At 33.5% G+C, this 19944-nt stretch overlaps 1 protein-coding gene across 1 annotated transcript in view; it reads left to right on the forward strand.

Annotated features, from left to right (window-relative positions):
* The window catches only part of LOC132739148 (uncharacterized), a 66454-nt gene that overhangs the window by 18452 nt on the left and 28058 nt on the right, over positions 1–19944 (forward strand). Inside the window, exon 3 of the mRNA XM_060726803.1 lies at positions 1842–1924. Coding sequence (XP_060582786.1) covers positions 1842–1924 — 83 coding nt within the window. The remainder of the gene's footprint in view (positions 1–1841; positions 1925–19944) is intronic.

The following is a 19944-nucleotide window of genomic DNA, read 5'->3' on the forward strand; positions in this document are numbered from 1 at the left end:
GTCAGTCTATCTTAAAACTTGCCCAGACTACTGCTAGATAACAACTGTTTTCATTTGAGTCAAACAATAGGGGAATGATCAGTACCAAGTCAAGCTATGCATATTTTCAGCATTTTTCGGTTCACTGATTTTGTCAGGGTAACAATGGCCTCTTTTATGCTTTTGTTCGAATTACTTCTTTTATTCTACTGATGCAATTTAAAAAAAAACTTTACATGAATAAATGGTAGCTTAAGTACTTGTGCATATTTCATGGGTTTTCTGGTTAAATGATTTATGACTGAGTTTTGGCCCTTGAATGAAAAAGGCATTTTGGCCTGTTTGTTATTTTTGTGTTGTCTGCGCCATAATAGTTGATACATGCCACTGGTCAATCGTCTGTCTGTCTGCATGTCTGTCTGACCATCTGCCTGTCTGTCTGTCCTGTCTGGACTACGCAAACATTAGAAATTGGTAAAGGCTAAGGCAGTTTCTTCCATTTATATGGGTATCTTTATTGTTATTTATGATTATAACCGTGTTTTTCTTTTTATATTTCTTTTACTCTTACAAATATGCTTATGCCTGAAGTTTTGGATATTTTTTTGCAATTTACTGTAACTAACTTATTAAGGAAGAAGTTGAAAGGGGTTTAAGGGTTCCTTGCCTCCTGAGCTCTTTATGGTTTGTTCTTGTGAAAGAATCTGAAAATCTGGCACAGCTCAGGCTTAAAAAAAGATGAAAATGGACTTGCTTGTGAAGTCCAGTGCCAAGTCCAATTCTTTAAGGGGCAAGGTCAAAGAAAAGTTATAAAAGAATCCTGTAAATATATTGAGAAACTAATGAAAACATTTAGACAGTAAATTATTATTAAATACCAATTATATTCAGTGCCCTGTTGTGCTTTTGTACGCATGAATTTAACCATAACTTTGAGATACGAACTGCCATAGCTAGTTATGTATATTCTCTGCTGTATATTAGTATTATTAGCTTTTACTGCATTTTGCTTTTTATGTAGCCACTCCATTACCTGTCTAATTGTTTCTTTTTCAACAACAGTTTTCAATTTTTTACTAACATATATTTTAGTTAAATGTATGCCTGTTTTAGTCAATTCTTCATTGATTACACTGCTTTTTATTTTTAAGAGAATGACAAATCTTTGATCATGCCATATCTTATCAAATACTTTACATTCTGGATAAATGTAATCATACTTGATGAAAGTAAACAATACAAGTAGCTTATGACAATATCGGAAATAATTTAAAATAAAAAATTGGAGAAAAGAGGTTGGCTAATATGGAGATAAGGAGGTCGAAATGTAAAAAAATGCATTTAATGCTCTAAGATTGTGCAAACTTGATGCTGTTATTGGTCAGGAAAAAATGGTTTTGGTCATGGAAAAGTCAGGAATTTTGATTTCTCTTCTTTGTTGGAACACTGAAATAATGATTTTTGTCAAAGATATGGCTCTTTAATATATTTATGTTAAACTTGTGTCCGAATTATTTCTATTATGTCTTAGGAATTTGAAAGAAACTTTACAAGATTGATTAGCACCTCAAGTAATAACGCATATTTAATGGCTAATACGGTTGAATGATTTTTGGCTGAGTTATGACCCTTGTATAACAAAGCGTTTTGAATGTTTATGTTTTTCTCTTGCAATACAGTAGCTGCAACATGCTAACAAAGTAGCCGCAACATAATAAGAACAAACTGTCCAACCACCCTTCAGTACACTTGCTGAATGGACTATCATTAGGCAACTCATGTGATTAAGAATCGCTCTTTTTCTTTTTAAAGTATGCTCATCTAGAGCCCAATTGATATAAGTAAGGAATAATGTGTTTCAGGTAACAATGTGTTCAATATTCCGCTGGCCATCAAGAAAATCAAGACAAACAAGGACAGGAGCATGAGGAATTTGGCATCAAATGTAATTATAATTTAACATTTTAAATTTCACATTTGTTTAGATCAGCTTGAAACCATTTGTGCGACAATTTGTCGTATTGAGGGAAAATCCATAAAGTGCGGGCGGATTGCTTGTGTTATGTACTCGTCATGATAATGGCATGGGGGCATATTGTGTTATTTCTGTCCGTCGATGCATGCATGTGTTAAAAGTCCTTGTCTGGCACATACCTCTGTCATGCATCAAGGGAATTAGAAATTATTAAGCATTAATGTGTAGTATAAATAGACGGTGTTTCATGTCAAGAACTAGAATGCTAGCTCCAAGGTCAAGGTCACACTTGGAGATCAAAGGCCAGTCAGTGGAATATCTTGTCCAGCCCATATCTTGTCATGCATCAAGTGTTTTTAGCTCGACTATTCGAAGAATATGAGAGCTATTGTAGTCGCCCCGGCGTCGGCGTCGGCGTCCGCGTCGGCGTCTGCGTTGGTTAAAGTTTTTTGTAAAGTCAAATATCTCAATAATTACTTGAGATATTCAATTGAAACTTACAATACTTATTTATAGTAACAAGGTACATCAGATTGACAAGTTGGATAACTCTGCCTACAATATTGACAGAATTATGCCCCTTTTTAACTTAGAAATTTTGGTTAAAGTTTTTTGTAAAGTCAAATATCTCAATAATTACTTGAGATATTGAATTGAAACTTACGATACTTATTTATAGTAACAAGGTACATCAGATTGACAAGTGAGATAACTCTGTCTACAATATTGACAGAATTATGCCCCTTTTTAACTTAGAAATTTTGGTTAAAGTTTTTTGTAAAGTCAAATATCTCAACTATTGCTTGAGATATTCAATTGAAACTTACAATATACTTATTTATAGTAACAAGGTACATCAGATTGACAAGTTGGATAACTCTGCCTACAATATTGACAGAATTATGCCCCTTTGGAACTTAGAAATTTTGGTTAAAGTTCTTTTGTAAAGTCAAATATCTCAATTATTGCTTGAGATATTCAATTGAAATTTAAAATACTTTTTTATAGTAACAATGTACATCAGTTTGCAAAATTGCATAACTCTGCCTGCAAAATTTGAAGAATTATTTGCCCCTTTGAAACTTAGAAATTTTGGTTAAAGGTTAAAGGTCTTCAAAGATATTTACTTGAAACTTTACACATGCACTTAGGGTCATAATTGGAGGGTCATAATTGTATGTCACTGACCAAGTTTCATAACTCTATCTTGCATTAAGGCTGATTCATATCCCCTTTTCTACTTAGTCTCTTGGTTAATGTTAACATGCAAGTTTTACATATCTCAATAACTATTAAAGATATTTATTTAAAACTTCACATATGCATTTAGGGTCATAATTGTAGGTCACTGACAAAGATCCATAATTCTATCTTGCATTTAGGCTGATTTTTCTCCCTTTTTCAACTTAGAAATTCATGGTAAAGTTTTTGCTTGTAAGCTGTTATCTCAATTACTACTGAAGGGTTTGTGCTTTTTTGGGACAATTTTATGCATTCATAATAATAAAGCAGTGATTTACTTGATAAAACATCTTAATTAGAATCCCTTTGTACCTTTTCTGTCAAATTTTTGTATTCATAGGTAATTAGTATTATTATACTCAATAAAACAACCTTGTGACATTACCTTCCGAATAGTCAAGCCAATACTGTATAATTAGACTCTCTCTAAGGCCTATAACATGAATTTATTAAAAAAAAATTAGACCTTTTGTGATCTTAAAAAATTTAACATTATCAAGGCTCTTTTACTATCAAGCACTTAGAATAGTCGAGCGTGCTGTCCTTCCGACAGCTCTTGTTTAAAAAAAATTGACACAAATGTTACCCATGATGAGTCAGTTTGTTATGCGCAGGACCTAGACCACAAACTCCTAAATCAAGGTCGCACTTAGAGGTCAAAGGTTAGAAGGAATAAAATCTTGATAAGCCCATAATTCTGTGGATGTTAAAACAATTTGGCGGAAAGGTTTAGCATGATGAGAATATGTCTCATGCAGTCTCAGGTCATACTTAGAGGTCAAATGTCAGATGCCCATCCCATAATTACGTTCATCAAGGGATTTTGAAACAATTACAAACAAATGTATAGCATGATGAGATGGTGTGTCATGAGCAAGACCAAGACCCCTTCCTTCAAGGTCAAGGTTATACTTAGAGGTTAAAGTTAACTAAGAAATTCTTGTCTGTGTCATGCATTAAGGGATATCTAAGTTAGTTGTCAAAGCATGAGTTATGTTATCCTACCAATTGTAAAAATCAATGCTTTACTTTGACAATATAATTATACCCCAACCACAAAATGTGGGGGAGGGGTGGGGGCTATAACGGATTCGCTTTGCCGCGTCCGTCCGTCGGTCGGTCGGTCGGTCCGTCTCCATTTTCGTGTCCGCTCTATAAATTCTATACCAATTGAAGGATTTTCTTCAAACTTGGATCAAATGTTCACCTTAACAAGGAGATGTGCAGATCCCATGTTGCCCATGTGTCAGCTCAAGGTCAGGGTCACACTTGAAGGTCAAATATCAAACAATGAAATATTAGACAGTATGTCGTGTCCGCTCTGTAACTCCTACACTTATTGAAAGATTTTCTTCAAACTTGGCTCAAATGTTCACCTTAACAAGGGGATGAGCAGAACCCATGTTGCCAATGTGTCAGCTCAAGGTCACACTTGAAGGTCAGATATCAAACAATGAATATTAGACAGTATGTCGTGTCCGCTCTGTAACTCCTACACTTATTGAAAGATTTTCTTCAAACTTGGCTCAAATGTTCACCTTAACAGGGGGATGAGCAGAATCCATGTTGCTTATGTGTCAGCTCAAGGTCAAGGTCACAATTGAAGGTCAAATATCAAACAATGAAATATTAGACAGTATGTCGTGTCCGCTCTGTTAGTCTTACACTTATTGAAAGATTTTCTTCAATCTTGGCTCAAATGTTCACCTCAACAAGGATATGTGCAGAACCTATGTTACCCTTTTGCCGGCTTAAGGTCAAGGTCACACTTGAAGGTCAAAAATTGACTTAGAAAATGTTCTTAAATTTTAACATGTATTTGAATACTTCTGAAACTAGAAAAGGTATTTGCTTGAAACTTAAAGTATATATGAAATGTCACAATTAAGATATGCAGGTCAAGTTTCATAACTCTGAATTGCTTTTTAACAAAGTTATGCCCCTTTTTAAGTCTTCAAATTTACATTAATCAAATATAAGACAATATGTTGTGTCCGCATTATAAATCCTATACTAATTGAATATTTTCTTCAAACTTTACTCAAATGTTCACCTCAACAAGGTTATGTGCAGAATACATATTACCTTTGTGCTGGCCAAAGGCTAAGGTCACACTTGAAGGTCAAAAATTGACTCAGAAAATGTTCTTAAATTTTAACATGTACTTGAATATTTCTGAAACTAGCACAGATATTTGCTTGAAACTTAGAAGATATATGAGGTGTCACAAATAAGATATGCAGGTCAAGTTTCATAACTCTGTATTGCATTTTGACAAAGTTATGGCCCTTTTTAAGTCTTTAAGTTTACATACAATCAATACTAGACAATATGTCATGTCCGCTCTATAAATTCTATACTAATGGAAGGATTTTCTTCAAACTTTACTCAAATGTTCACCCCAACTGGGTAATGTGCAGAACCCATCTTACCATTGTGCCAGCTTAAGTTCAAGGCCACACTTAAAGGTCAAAAATTGACTTAGAAAATGTCTAGTACATTGGGAAAATGAAAGGTTATTTGTAACTGTTTCGAACATGATTTACCAATATATATTTATACTAATACCTGTACAATTAGTATTTTTTCACCAGAGATAATTTCTCTTTATGTATATGTATTTGTGCCGATAAAGTTATTCTCTTAACCACCTTTCCAAGTCGTCTTCTGTCAAGGACATTGGTTGGGGTATGAATCGCATTCAGCGATAGTTCTAGTTAATTGTTACCTATTGAACCTTTTTTCCAAATTTTATGTCTAGTACAGACTAAACTAAGAAGTTTAAGCTGTGTCACTCTAAAATTAAGGCCATTAAGACCTTCGACGTCTAAATATTATTCAGTGTCAAAAAGAATTTGACCTTAAGTCATGAAAGTTTTTAGGGACTATTGGTGAGCATGATTAGCTGTGCATCTATGGTTGGGAAAAAGCAGTATGTCAACATTGGAAAAATGAATGTTAAGGAGTAGTTGGAATCATGTAGAATTTCCTTTTCTGTCATTCTGTCATATTGTCCTACAGCATGTCAGTAGACAGTAAAATGTCTGCGTGCACCTGTATCCTGTGGACACATTTCTTGTTACAAGTTAGTCTTCTTCAAAAGTTATACTCGTATTAACCACGACCCCTGACATCACACGCAATAATAATAGATGTATTAGAAAACACATCAGACCTTTTGTGGCAACTTCAGTGTTTAGAGCTTACATATTTATCATGTAACATTGCTTAGTAGACCTCTATTAGATTTTTATGAACCATGCAAATAGGGTAAACATGCTCCCGCCTTGGGGTTATTTAGTATTTAAGGATAATTAAGATTAAACATTTTGGTGATGTTCATGAATGGGTCTCTCCCCTAATTGAAAGATTATTTTTGATTATTCAAAGTTTAGTGTGGACGTATATTGTCTAGTCCCTATCTCTATGCTGTTGTTTGTTTGATATTCCGACCTAAAAAATACTAAGTAAAATGTATTATTTGGCAGGATATATAAATTTCATAAATTTACTTCTCGTATTTTAATGCTGGAAGGTAAATGTCAAGGGGAAAACATTTTAACACAACCAGAAGAAAAAAAATCATCTATAGCCTTTAACTGTCATATGATGTTCAACCATATTTGGGAGGAAGATTTTTTTCATGTATGTAGTGACGCTGAACCTTCAAAAGAATCATTTGGCACATAGCTTGTTTTTTTTTTGTTGAGGAGAAGACCTCTATTTATTTGGATTCAGATACTCAAAGATTAGAGTAATATTGAACACTCAGTAACAGACAATTTGTGTTATTGCCTTGATTTGTCAACGATAAAGGTATTATGGAACATAGACTTTAAAAAAGATTCACTCAACAACAAGAGAACCATTAGACCCACAGCTTCAAATTTCATAGGCGGATTGTCCCAATTTGATGAACAATCATTTGATTTTCATAGGTCACTGATACAATTACTTTAGAACTTTATGACCCAAGATTTCTGACTAAATAAGATGATTGCCCTTAATGAATAGAGAAAATGTTGTTTTTTTGCTTGGATAAACAAAAGTCAAAATTTTACAATGACTTTGAGCATGGAAACTGTTTCTACCCCAATAACCTGTGAACTAACAGCTTTCATAGTACCTGTATATAATATTTTGTCTATGCTTCAAAGACCTTGGGTTAATGACACAATAATAGTATATGTGTTATGTGCAGTCAAAAATATAAATCAATGTATTTCTGCTTTTAGCTTTTTTTTTTTAAAAATATCAAACTGGTATGACCGTTGCAGCGTTGTTGTCGTAGTTGTTGTTGTTGTAAAACAATTTTAAACGAATTTTTGAGGATTTGATAACCATGATAGTATGAAGCAGTAAGATCTGCAAGCAATGTTTTAGGACTTATGTCCCTCTTTAACTTTTGTAAAAATTACCTATCAAGTAGAATTATTCAAAAACTAAGAAACTTGGAATACTTGTTTATGGAATGATTATACCCCCAAAAACGATGTTTTTTTTTTTTTGGGGGGGGGGGGGGGTATATAGGAGTCACCCGGTGGTCGGTCGGTTGGTCGGTCGGTCGGTCCAGACGTCCGTTGCATTTTCCTTGTCCGGAGCATAACTTGAAGACTAATGGTTGGAATTCAATATAACTACATACAATGGGAGGAAGTGCAGTGCACAAGAACCATAACTCTATCTTGACTAATTACAGAATTATTGCCCTTTGTTACTTTTCCTTGTCCGGGGCATAACTTGAAAACTACTGGTTTGAATTCCAAACAACTTCATACAATTGTCAAACACAATAAGGGGAAGTGCAGTGCACAAGAACCATAACTCTATGTAAAGTAATTACAGAGTTATTGCCCTTTGTTACTTTTCCATTGCTTTCTTTTGTCCGGAACATAACTTGAAGACTAATAGTTGGAATTCAATATAACTACATACAATGGTCAAACACATTGAGAGGAAGTGCAGTGCAAAAGAACCATAACTCTATATTGACTAATTACAGAGTTATTGCCCTTTGTTACTTTTCCTTGTCCGGAACATAACTTGAAAACTACTGGTTGGAAATTCAAAACAATTTCATACAATTATCAAACACAATTAGGGGAAGTGCATTGCAGAAGAACCATAACTCTATCTAAAGTAATTACAGAGTTATTGCCCTTTGTTTCTTTTCCATTGCTTTCTTTTGTCTGGACCATAACTTGAAGACTAATTGTTGGAATTCATTATAACTTCATACAATGGTCAAGCACAATAAGAGGAAGTGCAGTGCAAAAGAACCATAACTCCATCTTGACTTATTACAGAGTTACTGCCCTTTGTTACTTTTCCTTGTCCAGAGCATGACTTGAAAACTACTGGTTGGAATTCAAAGCACTTCATACAATGGTCAAGCACAACAAGGGGAAGTGCAGTGCACAAGAACCATAACTCCATCTTGACTAATTACAGAGTAATTGCCCTTTTTCACTTATCATTGCTTTTTTTGTCCGGAGCATAACTTGAAGACTAATGGTTGGAATTCATTATAACTTCATACAATGGTCAAGCACATTGAGAGGAAGTGCAGTGCACAAGAACCATAAATCCATCTTGACTAATTACAGAGTCATTGCCCTTTGATACTTTTCTTGTCCCGAGCATAACTTAAAACGTACTGGTTGGAATTCAAAACAACTTCATACAATGGTCAAACACAATAAGAGGAAGTGCAGTGCACAAGAACTATAACTCCATCTTCAGTATGTATAGAGTTATTGTCTTTTGTTCCTTTTCTTTGTGTTTCTGGACTTATAACAGAGTTATTCTATAAAACTTCATCAATGGCCAACCACATTGAAAGGAAATGCAACATACAAGAACCACAACTATCTTTAGTTGCCCAAAACCACAACTCTATATTTCAATTCTTTTACAAGGTATTCTGTTACTAGTAACATCCTCATTTCCGAAGCAGTCTTGTGGGGGTATTAATGACATTTAGTGATAGTTCTAGTTGTAAATTGTAAAATTGTAAATTTTCCAAAAGAAATATTTTGAGAAATGCCACTTTTTAACTAGAATTCGGTGGTTTCCATTCTCTTTGTCGTTGCTGTTGTTGTTGCCATCAGGAAACTTTAGAGTGTATAATGCTGTATCTTATTATTTTTGTGCCCCAACTATGATGGGGGAATTTTGATTAACCCTTGTCCGTCCATCCGTCCGTTCTCCTTTTGTGTCTCATATAGCTCAAAAAGTATATATTCAGTATTTGTATGTTTGAGTTTTAGCCTTGCAAATTTAAACTTTTGTCGCACATAGCTCAAAAGTATTTGACCTAGGGTCATTAAACTTTACATTAATGTTGATCAGCATGTGAAATTGTGCTCCTGGGGTTTCGCTTGTGAATTTATTCTGTCTTGTGTTCTATTTTGTGACAGTAATTACCCTTGCTTTAGTAAAAGTTTGCAATTTTTAACTTTTGTCTGACATAACTCAAAAAGAATTTGACATAGAGTCATGAAACTGTACAAGAATGCGGATCAGCATGTGAAGTTGTGCACCTGGAGATTTGCTTGTGGATTTGTTCTGTTTTGTTAGAGTTATTGCCCTTGACTTATTAAAAATTTTCAATTTTCAATTTGTGTTGTGTGTAGCTCAAAACGTATTTAGCCTAGAATAATGAAACTGAACAGGAATGTTGGTAAGCATGTGTCATTGTGCTCCACCTGGGGTTTCAGTTGTGGATTTATCAAGTATATCTAGAGTTATTGCCCTTGACTTAGTAAGAACTGTGCCATTATGTTGCGTTATGTGTTCATTGAGTGCTCCAGTAAGAATAAACCAATTTTATTCTAATTAAAATCAACCAACTTTACAGGAATAATGATCGACATCACTGTGAAGCTGTGTACCTGGGTTTTTTTTTGCATGTGTACTTTCAGTTTTGTTAGAGTTATTGTCCTCTACTGAGTAAAAACTTACAATTTTCAACTTGTTCATGCATAGCTCAAAAAGTATTGACCTGAAAGCCTTAAAATGTACAAGAAGTTTGGTCAGCATGTATTTTTATGGGGTTTGTTTGTGGATTTATTCAGTATTTGTAAAGTTTTTTCCCTTTTTTTAGTAGAAGATTTTAAATTTTCAACTTGTTCATACAAAGCTCAAAAAGTCTGGGGATTTTGCATTTGATTTTTGTGCCCCCACTTTAGTGGCGGGCATTTAGATTTACCCTTGTCCGTCCGTCCCTCCGTCACTTTTGTGTCGCACGTAACTTAAAAAGTATTTGACCTAGAGTCATGAAACTTTACAGGAATGTTGATCAGCATGTGTAGTTGTGCACCTGGATATTTTTGTGTGGATCTGTATAGTATTTTTAGAGTTATTGCTCTTGACTTAGTAAATTTTGCAATTTTCAACTTGTGTCGCATGTAACTCAAAAAGTATTTTACCTAGAGTCATGAAACTTTACAGGACTGTTGATCAGCATGTGTAGTTGTGCACCTGGGTATTTTTGTGTGGATCTGTATAATATTTTTAGAGTTATTGCCCTTGACTTAGTAAATTTTGCAATTTTCAACTTGTGTCGCATGTAACTCAAAAAGTATTTGACCTAGAGTCATGAAACTTTACAGGAATGTTGATCAGCATGTGTAGTTGTGCACCTGGGTATTTTTGTGTGGATCTGTATAGTATTTTTAGAGTTATTGCCCTTGACTTAGTAAATTTTGCAATTTTTAACTTGTGTCGCATGTAACTCAAAAAAGGATTTGACATAGAGTCATGAAACCTTACAGGAATGTTGATCAGCATGTGTACATGTGCACCTGGGTATTTTCGTCTGGATATTTTTAGTATTTTTAGAGTTATTGCCATTGATTTAGTAAAATTTTGCAAATTTCAACTTGTGTCGCATGTAACTCATAAAGGATTTGACATAGAGTCAAGAGACTTTACAAGTATGTTAATCAGCATGTGTAGTTGTGCACCTGGGTATTTTCGTCTGGATATTTTTAGTATTTTTTGAGTTATTGCCCATGACTTAGTAAAATTGCCGTTTTCAAATTGTGTCGCATGTAACTCAAAAAGTATTTGACCTAGAGTCATGAAACTTTACAGGACTGTTGATCAGCTTGTGTTGTTGTGCACCTGGGTATTTTTGTGTGGATCTGTATAGTATTTTTAGAGTTATTGCCCTTGACTTAGAAAAATTTAGCAATTTTCAACTTGTGTCGCATGTAACTCAAAAAAGGATTTGTCAGAGTCATGAAACCTTACAGTAATGTTGATCAGCATGTGTAGTTGTGCACCTGGGTATTGTCGTCTGGATATTTTTAGTATTTTTAGAGTTATTGCCCTTGACTTAGTAAAGTTTTGCAATTTTTAACTTGTGTCGCATTTAACTCAAAAAGGATTTGACATAGAGTCATAAAACTTTACAGGAATGTTGATCAGCATGTGTAGTTGTGCACCTGGGTATTTTCGTCTGGATTTATATAGTATTTTTAGAGTTATTGTCCTTGACTTAGAATTTTTTTGCAATTTTCAACTTGTGTCGCATGTAACTCAAAAAGGATTTGACATAGAGTCATTAAACCTTACGGGAAAGTTGCTCAGCATATTAAGTTTTGCACCTTGGGTTTCGCTTGTGGATTTATCCAGTATTTGTAGAGTCATTTCCCTTGACTTAGTAAAAACTGTTTAATTATGTTGTTATTTGTTCCTTGAGTGCTTGAGTTAGAATCAACCAACTTTACAGGAATAATGATCAACATCACTAAAATACTGGAGTAATGATTCACATCACTGTGAAGCTATGCACCTGAGACTTTGCATGTGGATTTTTTCAGTTTTGCTAGAGCTATTTATTGCCCTTGACTTACAGTAGTATAAATTTGCAATTTTCAACTTGTTCATGCATAGCTCAAAAAATATTTCACTTGTAGGCCTGAAAGTTTACAAGAATGTTGGTCAGCATGTGTACTCATGCACCTTGGGGTTTGCTTGTGGATTTATTCAGTATTTGTAAAGTTCTTGCCTTTTACTTAGTAAAAGATTTTTTGGTTTTCAAAAAATATTTGACCTAGAGTCATAAGATTGACAGAACAGTGGCGCGGTGGGGGCACCCATGTCCTATGGACACATTTCTAGTTCAGTTTTGTTAGAATCATTGCTCTGGACTTAGAAAGAAATTTGCAATTTTCAACTTGTTCATGCATAGCTCAAAAAGTATTTGACTTGTTAGTCTGAAAGTCTTGGAATACTTGTTTATGGAATTATTGTAAATTGTAAAATTGTAAATATTATTCTGAAAGACATATTTGGAGAAATGCCACTTTTTAACTAGATTTCGGTGGTTTCCATTCTCTGCCGTTGCTGTTGTTGTTGCCCTCCGGAAACTTTAGGGTGTGTAATGCTGTATCTTATTATTTTTGTGCCCCAACTATGAGGGGGGGGGGGCATTTTGATTAATCCTTGTCCTTTCATCCGTCCGTTCTCCTTTTGTGTCTCATATAGCTCAAAAAGTATTTATTCAGTATTTGTATGTTTGAGTTTTTGCCTTGCAAATTTAAACTTTTGTCGCACATAGCTCAAAAGTATTTGACCTAGGGTCATTAAACGTTACAAAATGTTGGTCAGTATGTGTACTTATGCATCTTGGGGTTTGTTTGTGGATTTATTCAGATTTTGTAAAGTTCTTGCCCTTTACTTAGTAAAAAGATTTTTAGTATTCAATTTGTTGTACGTGTAGCACAAAAGATATGAGACCTAGAGTCATACGACAAAACAGTGAAGTGTGGGGGCACCAGTGTCATATTGACACATTTCTAGTTTTTTTCATGAATTATTAAACAGTAAAATTATTTTGTTTCCATAAGTTGCAGCATAAAATCTCTCTTTTAATTAATGCACATAAATATTGTATGTAAACAGAATTGAGGCATACACCAGTGCTCTTATTGAAATGAACAACCATACTTCTTACATACACAACCTTCTATTAAAATGCAAGAAGCACTCTTGCAGTAGATATATCATATTTTTAACGATTTGTCTTTATACTTAATCATCAAGCCAAGATTGAACTTGATCTTGACTCATAAATGACCTTTTCCTTAAAGGTTAAGTTTAAATTTCCTTTATTGGCTATAAGAATGCTATTTATGAATACTTTAACACAACTACCTTCAGCACAATGTCTTAGTTATCAAAATATGACCTTCAGTTACTTGAGTCATAAATGACCTTCCTCTTTAAGGTTGTATTTATGTAATTTCACTTTTTAATCCACCCCTCCTTTAAAAAAGGGAGGACATATTGCTATGCTGCCTTTTGAATGTCGGTCTGTCCATCAACAGTTTCCGTTCGTTTTCTTTGTAGAGGTTGCACATACTGAAATAAAATTTGGTATACAGATTCATCATGAGAATATCTAGGTCAAGTTCTGTTTTGAGTACTATCAAGGAATTTTTGACAGAGTTATTCCCACTGGACTAAGAATGTGGCACACAACCCAGGTCCGCCACTCAAATGTCAAGGTCACATTTATGGTCAGCGCAAACCGTGTCCGAACCGTAACCTCTACATGCATGCAAGGATATTCATATTACTAAGGACAAATATTTCTCCATGGTGAGGCGGAGTGTCACTTGAAAAAATTTAGGCAAAGGTCAAAGACACACTTTGGGATCAAAGGTCAAATAACAAATTTAAATATTCATTTGCCAGTATAACTTTATATACATTAATTTTAATATAACTTAGCACAAACGTTCTGTATGTTGAGTTTTCACGTGCAAAATGAAGTGCAAGGTCAAGGTCACAAGTGGTCAAAGGTCAAATACGAATATCAAATTAGTTTTGTTGGCGATGTATCTTGCTTATGCTTTGAAGTAGTATGCTTAGAGGTCATAGGAATTTTAAAAATTGTTGAGCCTGCTTATGATGAGGTGGACTAAGTCGCAACTTTCCACTTTTGACTGTTTGGTGTATGTGTGTCCGTAAGTATATGCGTCAATCAAGATTTGCCCAGTCTATAACTTGCAATTCTTTGAAGGATTACAAAATAGTTTGATACAAATGTTCACCAAATGATGTAAATGAGGTGGTGTGTCATATGCAAAACCTAGGTTCGCCGCCCAAATGTCAAGGTCACAATTAGGGGTTTGGCTTAAAACCAGTGTCGAGATCGTAACTGCTACATGCGTAGCGAGGTTTTAATATAATTTAGGACAAATGTTATCAATAGTAAGGCTGAATTCCGTGCATCAAATCAGGACCGGGTTGTTCAAAAGATTGGTTAGAATTAACCAATGGATATCTTATCCACTGGTTAAATCCTTTACCAGCGGCCAGCTATCCAGTGGATAAAATTTCATTGTTCGACAGTTGGATAGTACCCTGGCTATCTAACCAGTGGATTGCATTGGCCATTTTTTATGATAATAAATTTATAAGAATCAAAAAGCTCCTAAAGAAATAATTTTGCATGTTTTGTACTTTCTTGTTTTTTGATATTAAACATAAAGTATATCAGAGGCCTTAAAGTATTGATAGACCTATCTTTCCCTTAGACACACATTAGAAAAAATTCAAAAACAACTTTTTTTCAAATTTTGAATTTAAATTACTTCCATTAGATGGGTTATGTTCTAACTTAGAAAATTAATACTGACATGTTTTAGTAAAGAATAAGAAAGAAACTGTTCAACTGAATTTTCTGAACTACAACGACAACGAATTTTAATTGAAAAAGGGTTCTTAAAGCACTTTTTCAGAAATGTTTCAATTAAATCATATGCATTTCATATGAAATGTTCTAGTTAAGTAAAATTGAACATATATTTGTAAGAAAAATCTGGTTTAAAACAAGTTAAATGATTTTTACTGTTTTAATGATGATGACTTACCACTGGTTAAGGGCACTATCCTGTGATCACTGGACTTGTTAAAGTTAACCACTGGATAACGCATTTTATCCGTTTGATAAGTTTTGAGCAGCATAATTTATCCAACAGACAAAATTAAACCAGGGGATAATAATTTAACCTCTGGTTAACACTAACCAATGTTTTGAACAATCGGATCCAGGTGTCTGTGGCAAAGGCGAGGGTCTTAGTTAAGGGCCAAAACTCAAACAACAAATTAAGCATTTGTAAGTATATCGTCTATATATATTGATGCATTTAAATATAACTTAGAACAAATGTTTTACATTATGAGTTGTGTTGTCTATTGCAAAATGAAGGTCAATGTCACAAGCGGTCACAGCTGAAATTTTAATATCAAAATTTGGTTGTCCACACCGTATCTTGCTTTTGCTTTGTATTATGCTTTGTGGTCAGAGGATCTTTGTCGACCTCTTTGTGCTGAGCTCGACATAGTTGTGAAAATGGCTGTTCATTGTTTGTTTGTGCGTGCTTGCATCCAAACCTTAACTTCTTTGCGCATGGAGTAAGTTTCAAATAACATAAATAGAGTTTTTAGGACAAATACTCATCATGAGACATGGTGTCATGCACATGAACCAGATCACCGAGTCAGAGATCATGGTCGCCTAAGATGATGCAATGTCAAGATTTCGCCTTTGGTATAAAGGGGATGTGTTGCCCACATCACATCATATCTCACCTATGTACACCTCTTTCTCCTTGATCTGAAGCTTAAAGGTTCAGGTTTAAATTAAGACAAGCGGGCTCAACATTCTGCCTGTGGGCATGTGTAATTAACACTTTACTTCATGAGCATATTGTGAAAAATGACCGTTTTCATTGAAATTACAAGTTCAACCTGCTATGAAACTATGACAAATGATTCAATACTGATGAAACTTGGCACAATTGTTGACTGGACCTTAGCCTGTATAACAGCATACTCAATCTTAAATTTCCTGTTACCATGGAAACGGGGGGAACATCTCAAATTTGCCAAAAATCACTATTTTGCGTTGTGTTTTTTCCATCAAAACTGATTTCAAAGTGCTGCAAGTTCTCAATGAATTGAGATCTAGTCAAAGGCTTTTCAGCGTACACGTTCCCATACGGTCGACCTTAGGCCATTTTAGCCTGTCACATGTTCAAAATTTTTTCTGGCGATGATGGGGCTATCACCCCCTTCAAACCCCCGAAACAGAAGGGGGCACATCCCCCTTCTGGCAATCCCTTGATGTACCTTTTTGATAGGGGTGGCGCCGAAATAGTGATTATTTTCTTATCAACGTTTCTCAAACAAAAAACAGTGTTTTTGGCCTAAATATCTGGCGAAAAGTCGTCAAAACACGTTTATATGAAGTAAAGGGTTAATGGACGGATTAAATCATACTGGAACAAAAACAAAATTAAGCATTGCATGGTCATGTTTTGCAAGTTATGTTTAATCAAGTTTGATCTTGACCTTTTAATGACCATTGACCTTTAAGGTTAAAATGTTTTATTTTGCTTACATTGGCCATTATTTTGTTATTCATGGATGGATTTGATGTTAACTTAAACAGCACTTGACATAAAACTGTCATGTTGTACAATTCTTGATTTACTTTGACCTTTAAACAAACTTACGTGTAAAGTCGAATTATTGAATATTTTTAAAATTTGTCACTTTGACCTTTACATGACCTTAACGTCTGGTCAAATTATTGAATTTTAGCTCACCTGACCACGAAGTGATCAAGGTGATGTAAAGTGATGGGACTATCTCCGGCGTTTGTCGTCGTGTGTTGGCGTCGTCAACATTTAGGTTGTTAACACTCTAACAGTCACAGGTTTGATTGGAACATAATCAAAATTTGTCAGAATATTTGTCTCAATGAAAAGGTTAGTTTGATGATTTCTAGGCCAGGTTCGAATATGGGCCAACTAGGGTTAAAAACTAGGTCACAGAAGCAAAAATTAGAAAAATTTGTTTATATTCTACTACTCTTCATATTTGGCATGGCGGTTAGTCATAATTAGTAGATGACCCGTATTGGTTTTGAGGTCACTAGGTCAAAGGTCAAGGTCACAGGGGCATTGACTTCAAAAGTTGTCCGCCCAATAACTTTAGATTTCTTTGACCCACAGTCTTCATTTTTGGCATGTAGGTTGATGCTGATCATTAGGTGACCCCTATTGATTTTGAGGTTACTTGGTCAAAGGTCAAGGTCACAGGGGCCTTGACTAAAAAAATAGTTTTCCGCTCAATTGCTTAAGAATGCTTTGATCAAGAGTCTTCATATTTGGTATTGAGATTGTTTATGACTAGTAGATGACCCATTTTGATTTTAGGTGACTGTGTCAAAGGTCAAGTTACAGGGATTTTTAGCTCGACTTTTTTTTTTTTGAAAAAAAAAGTAGAGGTATTGTTATAGTCAGGTCGGCGTTGCCTTTGCCGGTTGCCGTTGCCGTCCGAAAACTTGTACCTGGATCATAACTTTTTTATTTTCTTGGTGTATTGTCTTCATACTTGGCCACAACAACCCTTGGGACAAGACCTTTCAGTAGACCACACTAACCTTGACCTTCATCCATAAATGACCTTGACCTTCAAGGTTAAATGTCCAATTTTTGCTTGTTCATGCTGTTATTGGCTGTAACTTTGTTATTTTTTGAATGGATTGTTCTTCAAACTTGAACATAATAATCTTCAAGGATATCCCTTAAAAATAACCAGTCAGACCTTGACCTTCACTCATAAATGACCTTGACTTTGAAGGTCAAATGATTGAAATTTTTATTTTTTTGGCTATTATTGGCTGTAACTTTTGTTATTTTTGAATGGATTGTCTTGAAACTTGAACATAATAATCTTTCAAAGATAACTGTTAAAAATATACCGAAAGACCTTGACCTTCACTCATTAATGTCTTTGAAGGTCAAATTATTAAAATTTTCATTTGTTTTTGCGGTAACTAACTGTAACTTTGCTATTATTGAAGGGATTAACTTCATATTATAACAGAACATTCTTAAGGACCAGACCTTGTTGTTTATCAAAACCCAAATTTCGTTGGGCTCTTTAATGACCTTGACCTTGAAGGTTATATTACTGAATTTTCTCAGATTTGTGCATTTATTGGTGTGTGTGTATATATAATATATATATATATATGTACATGCATATTATATATATATATATATATATATATATATATATATATATATATATATATATATATATATATAATACATATATATATATAATATGTATATATATATATATATATAATATATATATATGCGTATATATATATATATATAATATATATATATATATATATATGCGTATATATATATAATATATATATATGTACAATATATATATTATACATATATATATATATATATGTATATATATATAATATATATATATGCGTGTATATATATATATATATATATATATATATATATATATATATATATATATGCATGTATATATATATACACACACGTATAAATATATATATATATATATATAAATTGCGTCTTTCTATTTTTAGAAATTGCGTCATTGTTTCTATTTTTTAGAAATTGCGTCATTTTTTTCTATTTTTAGAAATTGCGTCATTTTTTCTATTTTTAGAAATTGCGTAATTTTTTTCCTATTTTTAGAAATTGCGTCATTGTTTCTATTTTTAGAAATTGCGTCATTTTTTTCTATTTTTAGAAATTGGGTGATTTTTTCTATTTTTAGAAATTGCGTCATTTTTTCTATTTTTAGAAATTGCGTAATTTTTTTCCTATTTTTAGAAATTGCGTCTATTTTAGAAATTGCGTCATTTTTTTCTTATGTTTAGAAATTGCGTCTATTTTTAGAAATTGCGTCATTTTTTCTGTTTTTAGAAATTGCATCATTTTTTCTATTTTTAGAAATTGCGTCATTTTTTCTATTTTTAGAAATTTCATCATTTTTTATATTTTTAGAAATTGCGTCATTTTTTTCCTATTTTTAGAAATTGCGTCATTTTTTTCCTATTTTTAGAAATTGCGTCATTTTTTTCCTATTTTTAGAAATTGCGTCATTTTTTTTATTTTTTGAAATTGCGTCATTTTTTCTATTTTTAGAAATTGCTTCAAATTTTCTATTTTTAGAAATTGCATCATTGTTGCTATTTTTAGAAATTGCGTTATTTTTTCTATTTTTAGAAATTGCGTCATTATTTCTAATTTTAGAAATTTGTTTATTTTTATATTTTTAGAAATTGCGTCATGTTGTTATTTTTAGAAATTGCGTACTGTTGCTATTTTTTGAAATATGCTTAATGTTTCTATTCATATATATATACAAAATATATAAACAAAACTAATGTGACAAGACAGACCAACTAAATTTATAAAAAGGAAACGTTAATATATGTTCAAACCTTTCTATGTTTGCGTTTAGAAAAAGTAAAAAGTCGAGCGTTGCCCCCGCCCGGCGGTGGCTCTTGTTACTATAATAAGCTTGTCTGATCAAATGCTGAAGAATGCCTGTCCACAGTGTATTTATTTTGACATTTTCACATTTGAAGCATTTAGAATACTTTTATCAAGTTTGCTCATGTTAACTTGTTTGGCCCCTTTTTTGGGGCCGCTATAGCTAAAAATAGAAAAACCTTTAGACATCTTCTTCTACAGAACTAATTGATTGATGAACACCAAGCTTTGTCTGTAGCATTCTTGGGTAGTCTTGTATCAAGTTTGTTCATATTAATTTGATTGGCCTCTTTTACGGGTCTCTAGAGCTAATAAAAGAAAGACCTTTAGAAATCTTCTTCTATAGAACTTATTGATGGATGATCACCAAAATTTGTCTAT

The sequence above is a fragment of the Ruditapes philippinarum genome, unplaced genomic scaffold (genome assembly GCF_026571515.1).
Source record: "Ruditapes philippinarum isolate M1 unplaced genomic scaffold, ASM2657151v2 ctg545_1_1_1_1, whole genome shotgun sequence".
NCBI classification, from domain to species: Eukaryota; Metazoa; Mollusca; class Bivalvia; order Venerida; family Veneridae; genus Ruditapes; species Ruditapes philippinarum.